Here is a 13,989-nt window from a genome sequence, read left to right as displayed (position 1 = left end):
AGGACCTGCCCATGAAATTCAGTCAATGTTTTAGGGCCAGGATTTTTTGCTTCCCTCATGGGGCTCCTGGTTTTCTCAGGATGCACGCTGGCGAACTTCTGCATAGTGGACAGAACACAGGAAGGGAAGTCAGAAGATCTGGGGTGCTGGTATCTCACAGAACTGTATGCTATCTTCAGAATACACTGTGGGAATGCTGGCTGATTAGTATGTGTGTAGGCAGAGTGGAAGGGGATAGGGAAACGGGTAAGGGCTTTCTGGGAGCAGTAAATATTATGGGCACAGGATGAGCAAAATCATAGTATGTCCAGGGAAAAATAAAGGTGTCGTTCGGGCTGGAAAGTTCAATCACAAAAGGAGGTCATGCTTATGAAAAGCCTTGAATTATCTGAAGGGACCGTGGAGGTCCATGGAGGTTTGGAGCAGAGGAAAGCAAGATTAAAGCAACATTTTAGGAGAACCAATCTAACATCCCATAAGCTAGCCTGTGAAAAGGAAGGAAGAATAAGCCCCACCTTTCATTAAGCTCCCTGAATTAATGGATTCTTCTATTCATGCAAAAAATACTTTCTGAGCTTGTACTATGGGTCAGGGACTGTCCTAGGTCATGAGGAATCAGCTGTGAACAGGGAGACAAAGCCACAATCTTCATGGGGTGTACATTCTAGGGGAGAAAACAATGACACACAAAGAAGAAAAGGTCAGATAATGACAAGTCTCATGGGAGTCCTACAATGATGTGGCTATTTTGGATTGAGTAGCCATAGATGGTCTCTCTATGGACGTGGTGACATAAATCCCAGGTGTTGCATCCTACAGGGGGATATTACTATTAATGTATTCATGAGTATGTACATCTGTATGTATAACACCTGATATGCATATATAGTAATATACATTCTATATGTTACTATATTTAACAACCTATCAAATCTTACAATTACTTATGTGGCAGTTTGGGAATCAAAAGTCCATGCTTTTGCAGATGAACAGCGGTTCTGAAAGCTTTTAAAGCTGTGGATCCCTTTCATCAAGTGGAAATCCCATAGAGAAGACCAAAAAAAGGGGGGGGGTGAAGTTTCCATAGGTGGATACTGGTCACCCCCACACTTTACCCCAAGGGCCTGAGCACAGCCCGAAACCCCACATCACCATATTTTTTTATGCCACCACAGTAGTATGAAGGTACTATTAGCCTGATTGTGGTGTCACCTAGCACAAGACACCAAATTTCTGGGCTAGGATGAGGGCAGTAAGAATTGGGCCAATGGCCTGGGAGCTTTGAAAGACCTGCTGAAGGACGAATCAACACTAGTGACTGATTGCAACTATCGAAGGAAAGACGTAAAAAATCAGGATGTCTAAGATTTCCACCCTGGGCCACAGGGGAAAATGAGAACCTTAGCATGCATGGCATGGGGAAACTGGCTGGGGGAAGATGGGGGCGGTCAGCAGGAAATGTCTAAGAAGAGAGTGTTAACCAAACATGAGGGTATCCAAATGCCCTTCCTTCTAGTTGGGAAGACTTAGCTCTTGGGTGAGGCTGGAAGGTAGATTCTGGAGTCATCAGGACCCAGATAAAATGTGAAGTTATAAAAGAGGATCTGAGAAGGAGACCCAGATGGCAGGATCAGAGAGTTATTGTGGAATATAATGTTTCAGAGACCGAGAGAGTAGGGTTTCTCAGGAAGGAATGCATGTTCTATAACGTTGATGCTGCAGAGAGGTCCAAAAGAATCCCAGGTCTTTCAGGTTCAAAACCATTTGCTACTTCAGCAATAGCATCTCTGAATTGAGGTCAAGGGGAACAGTACCGTTGCTGTGACATAAAGAACACCTTAGCACCAAAACTGCAATGGTTTCCAGAGGAACTGACTAGGCTTATGGGTTTTCCAACCAGAATTAACAGAGGGGAGCCATAACTTTGCCTTTTCCCCAAGTCTCCACATTGTTCTGTGTCCGCCCCAATACCCGATGCCTCTTGTGGGATCACGGAGGCAGAAGGCATTGTGAGGGTCCCTGACTACAGCCCATCTCTCCTCTTTACCCTCCCCCAGTTTCACCACCCAGCCCTCCCCACATTCACCAGGTATCATTCCGTTTGTTAAAGTCTCTCATGTTTTCTTTTCCATTTATACTACCCCAGTGTTTGGTGGCTCACCCCCTCCTGTTTGAATAAGTGCAACGTTCTTGGCAAAAATTTGCCCTCCTTCCAGTCCCCTCCTGCCTCCACTCGTCTGGCTACCCAAGGAGTCTTCCTCAGAGGCCACCCATTTTCGTCATGCTCCCACTTGAGTCCTGAAGCCCACAGGATCTTCGTGAATGGCCACCACTTCTGGGGCATGTTCTCTTCATGGCTTTGTGTCCCTCCCCTCCTTGTGGAACCCCTATCTCCTATAATCTGTCCCCTAGTCTGCTCTCATGCACTCGGCCACGGTTCCATATTTATTGCTAGCTTGTTCTCTGGGGATACAGAAACAAGTTGTTGTGAGTGTCGTGAATGACTCATCAGAATGATGCCTGGTGAAGTGTGGGACAGCTCTTCCTGACCCTCACTCCGTCCTTTCCTCATCCCAGCCAATCCCTGGGAGGACAGCTCAAGGGAGAAGTCAGAGTGAGGAGTAGGGAAAGGATGATGATGCACAGGGAACCTGGTCATGTCTTTGAAGCCGACGTTTTAATGGGTTAGGCAGTGTTAAAATGGCACATGCCCTGTTTGGCACTCACCCAAACCTTACACATCTGAAAAGGAGACCCAGATGGCAGGATCAGAGAGTTATTGTGGAATGTAATGTTTCAGAGACCGAGAGAGTAGGGTTTCTCAGGAAGGAATGTGTGTTCTATAACGTTGATGACACAGCCTTGGGTCTCACATCCTCCAGGATGTTCATGACCAGCATACTCTGTGCTCTTCCCATCTCTGAAGTATTCCAGGGATTAGAATCTGTAGAACACACATTCTACATGCTATTTGGTATCTCCCCTAACTATTTCATATATCTCTCGTCTATCCAGATAGACTGGGTTATACTTTTGTCTGTCTGTCTCTGTATCTATCCATCATTTATCTATCATCCTATCATCTCTCTCTCTCTCATCTCTTTGTCATCTATCCATCAACCTATGTGTATTTATCTGTATCATATATCCATCCATCCATCCACCCACCCACCCAACCATTCATCCATCCCTTCATGATGCACACACATGCTGAGCAATGGTGATACTAAATAAATTAACTTGATTGCTGGAGAGTGTTTTGTGATGAAAATAATTCTAAACAGCTGGACAGCAAAGGGAAGAGGAGATTTGCAAACAGCTCAGTGAGGATGTTGTATACACAGGATATTTGGTGCCTCGGAAGAGACCACCATCCTTTTGGTGTGTTTTCCTATAGTTATCCCTATACTTCTTGCTCTGATCTGTGTCTTCATAGACTCGACCAAAGTTTCACACAGTCCAGACAAACTACGGACAGACCCCTCTTCTCATCCTGTACCCTCAGATGAATTGGTGGCGTATCAGGGTTCAGTAGGAAGTTTTGAAAGAATTGGAGAAGATAACCTTGGTGACCTCCTCACCATGGGGCCAACTCATTTATTCCTGTTTGGCATGCCAAGCATAAACTTGAAGAAATCCTGCTGATTTTCTTCAATCAATACACCAGGTCTTCTACACCTAAATGAGTGTGTCCTCTGGAATGTCCCCCTGGGGAGAATATACTTATTCAGCAATGCTGCCTTTTGCTCAATTATAGGAAAATCTAGAAACCTAATCCTTAAAGATTGAGTTTATAGGAAAAAAACACATCCTTCTTTTAGCCTGACTTAAAGAGAAATACTACTTAAAAACATTTTTTTTTAGAGAGAGCACACACGTACGCACACATGCTCCATGGGGGGCGGGGGGCCAGAGGGAGAGGGAGAGAGAGAATCTTAAGCAGTCTCCACACCCACCATGGAGCCCGACTCATGGCTTGATCCCACGACCCTGAGATCACGACCTGAGCTGAAATCAAGAGTCAGATGCTTAACTGAGTGAGCTACCCAGGTGCCCTATTTTTTTTTTCTTAGAGAAATAGTACTTTAATGTGCTCATCAATAAAAGCAACCATGATAAAATTTAGACTGTGTAGAATATGAGGAGGACAGCTGTTTGGCATCTGAATCCTCATTTTGTTTGCTTGCTATGAGCAAACATGGTGCTTTAGGTTTCTGCAACTCTTTGCACAGCAAAATTTTCTGTACAAGGGAAATTTTAAACTTACAGCAGATGAATCTCATTTAGAGTTCTATATGTTAGCTCACAGTCTCTAAAATTATTTTTAAATTAAATTTATTTTGTACCCCATATATAATGATTTATACATATAAATATTTAATCTACTTAATGCTATGGTTTTATTTTTTCCCCCACTCTAAATTTATTTACATGCCATCCTGTTTCAAAAAGAACTTAAGATAATTTACCAAAATAATACAATAAAACAAAATTAAAATAATGAGAAAATGAGACAATTTCATTACACTTAAAAAAAAAAAAAGAATCTATATGACATCTAGCAGAATATGCTAACTAAGAAGTGACGTATGGGCCTCTTGTTTCTCTTGGCTTTTCTCTATGTCACAGAACCTGGAATACATTTAAAAACCAAAAATGATGAGCACCTGAGTGAAGAACATTGGCCTTGCACTTGACCTTCGTGGGCATCACTTGTTAGGAGTGGAAGTTAATCTAGTCTGCCTTCAGAAGCCACACCTGCCCTTGTAAAATATTTTGCCCTTGTAGAAATACTGAGGAAATGCCCACTTTTCCAGAGAAGCACAAATTTGACCTTCATGTGAGGCTTTCATGGGAGCCACTTGTGAGCCTTTCTGTGGTTCTAGGTCAAACAGTGAATGTAAGCCTTTGGATAGATGCTCAGCCTCTCCTTTATACAGGTGACAAAGATCTCAAAATGAAGCTCATCGGCTTACAGGGAGGTAAACAAGCTCCAGGGATCAGAGATCCTCAGGTCTCCTGGGATGGAGCCAGCAGACACCTCCGTGTCTGGACCTCTGAGCTGGGCCAGGTGGGCGTGAATGAACCTGGACCCCAATGTAGGCTGCCACCCAGTTCCTAGTCCCCACCCCGCCCTCCACCCCCCACCCCCCAGGCTCCAGGTGAGGCGTACCTTGTAGTCCATCTGCTCTGAGCAGTTGAACACATACACCATGATGCCCAGTGCTCGGCCCAGGTCCTTGGTGGTCTCTGTCTTGCCTGTGCCTGCAGGTCCTGCTGGGGCTCCACTCATGGTCAGGTGCAGAGACTGGGTGAGGGTGATGTAGCATCTGTCAAACACAGGAGCACGTAGGTCATTGCCAGGGCCCCAGGTGGCCCGACCAATGGCTCTGGCACTGCTGTGTCCTAGGGAGATAGAGCTTGGGTTCCAGGCCACAGGAGACCCAACAGCTTCTCTGTAAAGGAAATCCAGAGCCCCCACTCCCATCTGTATCCCATGGTGCTATGGGGAGAACTCTCTGAAGGGTCATCTGATCCTGATTTTCCCTCCCTCAAGGGCATCGCTGGCTCGCTGCCAGGCTCTTTCTGATCTTGCCCCTGATTTCCACTGCCCATCTCTCCCATCCCTCCAGCCCAAACGCCCTAAGTGGAGAGCTATTCTCACGTGTCCATGCTACATTCTGAATATCTGTGCGCTCCAGCTCCCAGTTCATGTGTTGAAATCCTAACCCCCAGAGACTGGTATTGGGAGGTAGGGCCTTTGGGAGGTGGTTAGCTCATGAAGCTGGAGCCTCACGAATGGGATTATTGCTCTTATAAAGGAGGCTCCGAAGGGACCCCCTGGCCCTTCCACCATGTGAGCACACAGCAAGAAGATAGCAGCCCATACAAGAACCTGACCATGCTGGTGCCTTGATCTTGGACTCTCCAACTTCCAGAACTGTGAGAAATAAATTTCCAGTTTATAAGCTACCCAGTCTGTGGTATTTTATTATAGCAGCTTAAATGGACGAGGAGACCCAGACTGCGCTCGTCCCTCTCTCTTTCCCCCATCCAGCCCTAGCCCTTCCAGTCCACCTGAGTCATGTCCTTCTTCAACATGGCAGTCCATAGCCTCGCTGGTGGCTACTCACGTCTTGGGACTCATATCTAACATTATTTCCCCAACTTAGGAGTATTCCTGGACCCCTCGACACTGGGGGGAGTGAGCAGATGCCCCTTGGCTGAGCTCCTCCTCCACTGTATTCCACTCCAGCTTCCAACAATATATACCACACACATTGTTCATATAGATCTTCATAAGACACATGAAGGTGGGGCCATGTCTTATTGTTTCATCTCCAGAAACTAGCACAGCTCCAGCCACATTAGGCCCTTAATCATTATTTATGAAACAAATTCATGAGTGAAGGGATCAATCACTCCATCTGTTTAACCCTCCTGTGACTATCTTTCCTAATGACAATAAAATAAAATCAGCTTTAAGCTTCTTTCTAGTACTTTTTATTTTTTAGGTTTATTTATTTTTTTGAGAGAAGGGGAGGAGGGGACAGAGGGGGAGAGAAACTCAAGCAGACTCCTTGTTGAGCATGGAGCCCGACGCAGGGCTCAATCCCATGACCCTGAGATTAGGACCTGAGCCAAAACCAAGAGTCAGATGCTCAATCAACTGCACCATCCAGGCCCCCTTGTTTCTGGTACCTTTTAAAAAGGGTAATAATTCCCTTTGGGTAATAAACACATAAAAAGATGTTGAAAACCACTGGTCATTAGGGAAATGTGAATCTAATCCACAATGAGATACCATGATATACCCTTGAGGATGGCTATAGTAAAAAGGACAGACTAGAATAAGTGTTGGCAAGGATGTGAAAAAACTAGGAACCTCTACACAGCTGGTGGGGATGGAAAATGGTACAGCTACTTTGGAAGACAGTTTGGCAGTTTCTTAAAAAGTAAAGCTTACTGGGGCGCCTGGGTGGCTCAGTTGGTTGGGTGTCTGACTCGATTTCTGCTCAGGTCCTGATCTCAGGGTCATGCGGCTGGGCCCCAAGTCAGGCTCCCTAGGCAGCAGGGAGTCCGCTTGGGATTTTCCCCCTCTGCCCTTACCCCCGCTCATACTCTCTCTCAAATACATAAAGGAATCTTAAAAAACAAAAACAAAACAATACAAAAACGTAAAGCTTACCATGTGATTCACTAATTCCCCTTCTAGGACTTTACCCAAGGAAACTGAGCATTTATGTACAAAGACTTACACAGGAATGCTCCTAGCAGCAATATTCTTAATGCCAAGAAACTGGAAATATTCCAAATGTCCACCAATGGTGAATGGGTAAATAATTATGAGATGTATCCATGCAGTGGAATACTATTTAACAATATAAAGGAATGAAGTACGTATGGATAGGTGTTACAAGAAGAGGGAACCTTAGAAGCATTATGCTAAGTCAAAGAGGTCAGAATCAAAATATTGCATATTGTATCATTTCACTGATGCAATGTCTGGAAAACAGAGAAAGACGGTGGATCTGGGGCTGCCTGGGTAGAGGACATGGGATCGACCACAAAAAGGGTGATGGCCAAGTTTGAAACTGGATGGTGGTAATGGTTGTACAACTCCACAAATTACTAAAAGTCACTGAATCATACACTTCTTTTAAGATTTTAAGTTATCTCTACACCCAATGTGGGGCTCGAACTTACAATCCCGAGATCAAGGGTTGCACCCTTCACCGACGGAACCAGCCAGGCGTCCCTGAATTGCACACTTGTGATGGGTGAACTGTAAGGCATGTAAATTATACCGCAAGAAAGCCACTAAAAATGTGCCATTGGTCTAACTTTTTAATACCTAGCAAATTAAAACACAGGCTCTCCACCTGCAGCCTGGACCAGGAGGGGCCATCCAAGGGGGCCTCCGAAGTGCATTCTGTTTCTGAATCTGATGTCTAGAGTTCACCTGGAACCCCAGACTAATGCCCTTCATGCCAGATGGTGATTGTCTCCACTAGAACCAAACTGGGTTTGAAAAGACTTGCAGGGAGTCCCTGAATTCTCCTTTAACTGAGTGCAAAATTCCTGTATGTAGTTTCATCTTTGTATATGAAGCCCAGGAAGGCAGGTTTCCCAGGAGGAGAGGAGAGGTGTACAGAGTTGTTATGGCAGCATTTAGGGGCTGATGAGCTGGGCTCCCCCTGGAGCCTCACTTTTCCCCTGTGGATTAAGCTCACGTTCAAATTGCTGACCTGCAGAATGGACCACAAAGCAGGGTGAGTCAGGGCGAATGGCAAAAACTCAGGCACTCTTACCGTTTGGAAATGCTTCTCTCCTCTAACATTCCTAGCTAGATCATCATGGAGGTGGCGCACAGCTTTAACCATAGCTGCCCTCATGGGCTGGGTTCTGTCTCCAGACTGGCCCCAGTGCCTTCCACGCCTCCCAGCCTCAGGCTTCTTCCAGGACTCTCCAGGGCCGGCTGCAGCCCTGTACCTCCCAGAAGGAAAGGCAGGAGGACTGGCAGAATCCTGGCCTCCTGCCAGCTCTCCTCCACACTCCCCCCCCACACCCCCTCTCTCTCCTCCTCTGCTGGCTGGAGGGCACTCCCAGACCTCTTCTCTCTGCAGGTGCAAGGCTCTCAAGGAATCCGGGAGTCCAGAAATGCAAGGTTTCACAGAAATAGAGTTAGCCCAGAAAACTCTAGAATCTCTGGAAAGAAATCCTTGGAACTGGGTGTCAATCTCTTTTTGAGCTTCTATGAATTTCCAATTATCTCCAGAAGCAGCACTTGGGGGCAGGAGGGGGAGTACCAAAAAACCCCAAAAGACAAAAAACATTTTTCTTCCCAAAATAGCAGAACTCTAGAGCTAGACAGGATTTCTGAGCTCAGCTAACTCAACAGCCTTATTTTACAGACGGGAAGCCTAAGGTTCAAGAAGGGGAAGTGGGCTAAGGTGTTCTAAATAATGAAGGCAGGGGCAGTGGGCCGTTAGCTTGGGCCATAAGAAAAACCACAAAGGAACAGTATCTCCCTCTTCTGCATGAGGATTGCCATTATGCTTGGGCCATTGGCCGGCAGGCTGTCCTAGGCCTCAGGGACACCAGCTCCGGCTCTAAAAATTCCATCTGGGGTCTTGTTGGCTTGTCCATCCCTGTAGCCATCAAGCCAACCACTTCAGTCTGTGCCTGTTTCCCACAGAGGAGGCTGGATCACACTATCGTGGTCTAAGGCAAGGACTCTGGGGCCAGACAGAAGTCAGAGGTCACCTCTGCTCCAAAGTGTTTGCGCAACTCGGCCAGGTGCCTTACAAAAGGTGTCCCTGGGATCCATCACGTGAGTTTTGCCTTGCACCAAGGAGTTCACTATGTTTGCGGCTTTAAACCAATAGCTACTGTGGGAATGGCAAGGTGGTAAGGACTCCTGTAGGAGGCGCTCTTGCCCGGCCAACTGGCCTCATGTAGCTATGACTCGATTCCGTCTGGTTGTTCCTGGGCACACAGACCCTTTTGTGTTGGCACAGACCTCAGGGGTTCTGGCCTCTTCACCAAGCCAGGCTCTCCCCCATCAAATCCTCCCAAGAGGACCATGTAGCCTTTTCCTCCAGCGGGGCAGGGTTTATTATTCTAGAATGCGGCCCCTTCCACAGTGGGCCAGTCATAATTGTTTGAGAAGCTTTCCTAGTATCAAGCAGAAGTCAGTCTTGTTCTCTTTGGGCAAACGACTGCTACAGGTCTTATTCTTATCTCCCCCCGCAAGCTTTTGTGAGGATAAGATGAGAACAAGAGATAGGAAGGGGCCTTAAAAAGAGAAGGCCAATCCAAGTGTGAAGTATTATTTTTTAAGGTAACAAATACATGCAATGTAGCTTTTCTTTTTTGATACAGTTATTCAATTGGCAGCTTAAAGAAAACATCAAAGCCAATGCATCTTGATTTCAGCTATAAATAGCCTGTTGCTATCCCAGAAATCTGGTCTGACTAATCTTAGAGCTGGTGAAATCATAGTTGGTTTGTATTCATTTTCCACTGCTGTATAAATGGCTTAAAATAACACTCCTGTATTACCTCCCTCTTTTAGGTCAGAAGTCCAGGTGGCTCCTCCAAAGAGGGTTTCACAAGACCAAAATCAATGTTATTAGTTGGCTGGACTCTTATCTGGACACTCTGGGGAAGAATCTGCCTCCTAGCTCACTTGAGTTCTTGGCAGAATTAAGTTTCTATCAGTTGCAGGACTGAGGTCCTTGTTGGTTGCTGTTGGCCAGGGGATGGCTCGGCTCCTAGAGGCCATTCTCCCATCTTTGCATATGGCTCCCTCCGCCTTTAAAATCAACAATGGCATGCCAAATTTTTCTCATACTTCAAATCTCTCTGATCTCCCCTTCTGTCTTCAGCCAGGAGAAAGCTCTGTTTTCAAGGTCTCATAGAATTACCTTGGGTCCACCTGAATAAGTTCCCTCCTGCCATAAAGCAAAACGTTATCATGGGAATGATACCATGAGATTTATAGTTTTCACCCGTACTCAAAGGGGAGGACCTCGTACAAGGAAAAAGGTCACTGGGGATCACATTCTTGGAATTCTACCTACCACATGGTCCAGTAATCATAACTGTGGAATGAACATGGATGCCAACAATATCTCCCTAGTGGGAGGCGTCTAGTAACATCAGCAGGACTCAGGTCCCTGATGTTCGTTATCTCTATCGATAACTTGAATGAAGAAATAATTGATTATATACAAGACAGACTGAAACAATTGAAAATGATGGGGTTGACCCAACAATTGAAAATGATGGGGTTGACCCAACACCATGAAATTTAGGAAGGATAAATATAAATTACTCTTCCGAGAGCTTGCACATATACAGAATGGGATGGAGGGGAGAGGTGGTTAGACAGTAATTCACAGAAAAATGATCCAGGGCTTTTAAGAGGTCCCAGGCTCAAAATGAGAAATAACACCGATAGAAGAAGACTGTCCTCAACGTCAGCCTAAAACAAATTTGTCCCTCTTATAGCACTGTAATATGTAAATTTTGAACTCTATCCTCAGCATAAATGCCCCTGATTCTAAGATCTGTTCCTTATGCCATTTGGTTATGAGATCCTTCCTCACCTAGTGCTCATCTTTCTCTCTGCCCACACTGGTAAATGTCGCTCTCAAAACATGACAGAAAGAACTGAGAGAAACGGCTGACATGTGATCTCTTTAGCAAAATAACAGCACACTGGGTCACGTGGGTGGCTCAGTTGGTTAAGCATCCAACTCTTGATTGCAGCTCAAGTCATGACCCCATGGGTCATGAGCCTGAGTTCCGCGTAGGGCTGTAACTCTGTGGGAAGTCTGCTTGGGGATTCTCTCTCCCTCAGCCCCACCCCCCTAAAATAAGTAAATAAATCTTAAAAAAAATAATAGCACACCTAGTTATGAAACCTGAGTAGGTATAATTATGCTTCATGTTGTGTGTATGTCTCAAATATGATTGCACATTCTAGAAGCGACTTAGAAAACTGAAGAGAATCAGGACTAAAATTCTTAGAATTTTTAACAGAGGGCAGTAGACAGGCAGAATAAGAGATAAATTTATAAAAATCAATGTTCTCCTATATGCGAGTGAAAAGAGGGGTAAAGGAAGATATGATGAAATTATGCAAAGATTTCTTAGCTACAACACCTAAAGCATGGTACATAAAAGACGGACAGACTGGACCTCATCAAAATTAAAAACTTCTGTACTTCAAAAGACACCATCAAGAAAGAGAAGAGGTAAGCAGGAGACCGGGATACAATACTTACAAACATGTGCAATATAACCAGAAGATACAAAGAATTCTCACAATTCAGCGAGAGGACAAGGATCTCAAACAGTGGGCAAAAGATTTGAACAGGATTATGCCAAAAAAGATCTGCAAATGGCTAATGAGCACGTAAAAAAGATGCTCGACATGATTATTAGGGAAATGTCAATTAAAACTCAGATGAGATACTACTTCGCACCCACTCAATGGTTATAAAAAACAAGACAGACAATAACAAAGTTGTCGAGGCTATGGAGAAATGAGAACCTCAGACTCCGCTATTAGTGGGGACGTGAAATGAATCAGCCACTTTGGAAAATACCGTGGCGGTTTCCCAAAAAGTTAAACATAAAACTGTGGTACCACCCAGAAATTCCCCTCCTGGGTATGTGCCCAAGAGAAATGAAAACTTACATCAACACAAAGACTTGTTCTCAGCAGCATGATTTATAATAGCCCGAAACTGGAAGTAACCTAAGTGTCCATCAATGGGTGCCTGGATAGACAAAACGTGTCCTATTTTTAAAATGGGATATTACTCAGAAATAAAAAGGAACAGATTACGGATACATGCTCTATCACGGACGACGCCCCAAAATTGGGTGTAAAATGAAAGAAGCTAGACACGAGGGACCACAAGTTGTATGGCTCCATTTCTAAGAAATGTCTGGAATAAGCCAAATTTATAGAGACAGAAAGTGGGTTAGTGGTTGCCCGGGGCTAGGGGCAGGAATAGGCATATAAATGTGCATGAGGGATCTTATTGAGGAGGATTAAAATGTTGTAAAATTGATTTATGGTGATGGTTACACCACTTGGTAAAGTTACTTAAAATCATTAAGTGATATACTTGGAATGGGTAAAACTTTTTTTTTTTTAAAGATTTTATTTATTTATTTGACAGAGAAAGACACAGTGAGAGAGGGAACACAAGCAGGGGGAGTGGGAGAGGGAGAAGCAGGCTTCTCGCGGAGCAGGGAGCCCAATGCGGGGCTCGCTTCCAGCACCCTGGGATCATGACCTGAGCTGAAGGCAGACGCTTAACGACTGAGCCACCCAGGCGCCCCGGGTAAAACTTTTTTGATACATGAAAGAAACCTCGATCAGGTTGTTTAAAAACATATATATTATGAAAAAACCACCTTATATAGCAACAAAATTTTTAAAAACACTTAGTGATAATAAGAAATACTCAAAACCCATATGATACTTAGACACTTTTCTGATGTAACTGCAAGATATTCAGACATAATTGAAGATAGGGATAAACACAAAAATATCACAATTTGTAAAAAATGACTCTTCTTTCCAAATTAACTTGAAGATATTAAGGCTTGCTGACCAAAACCCTAACCATTTATATTTTGGAACTTGAAAAATGATTCAAGTTCATTTGAAAAGAAACAGAAGAGCTAAAAATATATACATATTTATGTATATATATTTATATATTTATGTATGTACATATTTATATATATGTATATGTATTTATGTATGTATATATATTTATATTTATATAAAAGATGATGTGTACCTTAACTATATAAATAGAACTCAGGACGTAGCTATAATCCTTAAATAATATGGCATAGTGATGGGCATAAAGAAGAGACAGAATAGACGCTTTGAGGTAGTTTGGTAACTCAGAATTTTGAATGTGGTAGAGCAAACATCACAAACCGGTGAGGGAAATGGTGCATTACTCACTAAAAAATGTTGCGCCCACCAGTTACTTAGAAATAAATCAAATATTCCTTCCCATAGTTTCTGTGAGTGTTCCTCGCTCAGGACTGCACACTTATGGCAAGCCCTCTGGCTACACGGCTGTCAATCAAAGTATCTCCCACCTTCCCGGCGTGGGCACAAGGCTCGGGTTGGGCAAAATAATCAAGCTCACTGGTTTGCAGTAATGCACTCAGAGGTTGGGATCCAAACAGGACTCACCAGTGTCCCTTAAAGGAATCGGACCTCTGGTGCTGAGAAAGAGGGGAGGGGGTCTCTCTTCCTCCTGGGCCAGGAGTCGCAAAGTCATGGGCGTGGAGACCACCCTTGCAACCATCCAAAGAAAACCCCCATGCAAGAAAGAAGTCAACACTCAGAAGGAAAGAAAGCCATGACAGGAGAGCATTCCATTGCTGATGTCTCCCTTGTCTGGGCCCTGGAGCTGCTACACTGAGTGAGCTAGACTCAAA

The 13,989-nt window shown here is 44.4% G+C and overlaps 1 protein-coding gene across 1 annotated transcript in view; it reads right to left on the bottom strand.

The window, feature by feature from the left end:
* DNAH9 (dynein axonemal heavy chain 9) overlaps nt 1-13,989 on the bottom strand; it is a 339,619-nt gene that overhangs the window by 220,619 nt on the left and 105,011 nt on the right. Inside the window, exon 27 of the mRNA XM_034989621.1 lies at nt 5,174-5,330. Coding sequence (XP_034845512.1) covers nt 5,174-5,330 — 157 coding nt within the window. The remainder of the gene's footprint in view (nt 1-5,173; nt 5,331-13,989) is intronic.

This window comes from Mirounga leonina, unplaced genomic scaffold (assembly GCF_011800145.1).
Source record: "Mirounga leonina isolate KUSES-001 unplaced genomic scaffold, KU_Mleo_1.0 Mir_488, whole genome shotgun sequence".
NCBI classification, from domain to species: domain Eukaryota; kingdom Metazoa; phylum Chordata; class Mammalia; order Carnivora; family Phocidae; genus Mirounga; species Mirounga leonina.
The sequence above is the reverse complement of the archived record's forward strand: the minus strand, read 5'-3'. Positions and strand labels throughout refer to the sequence as shown.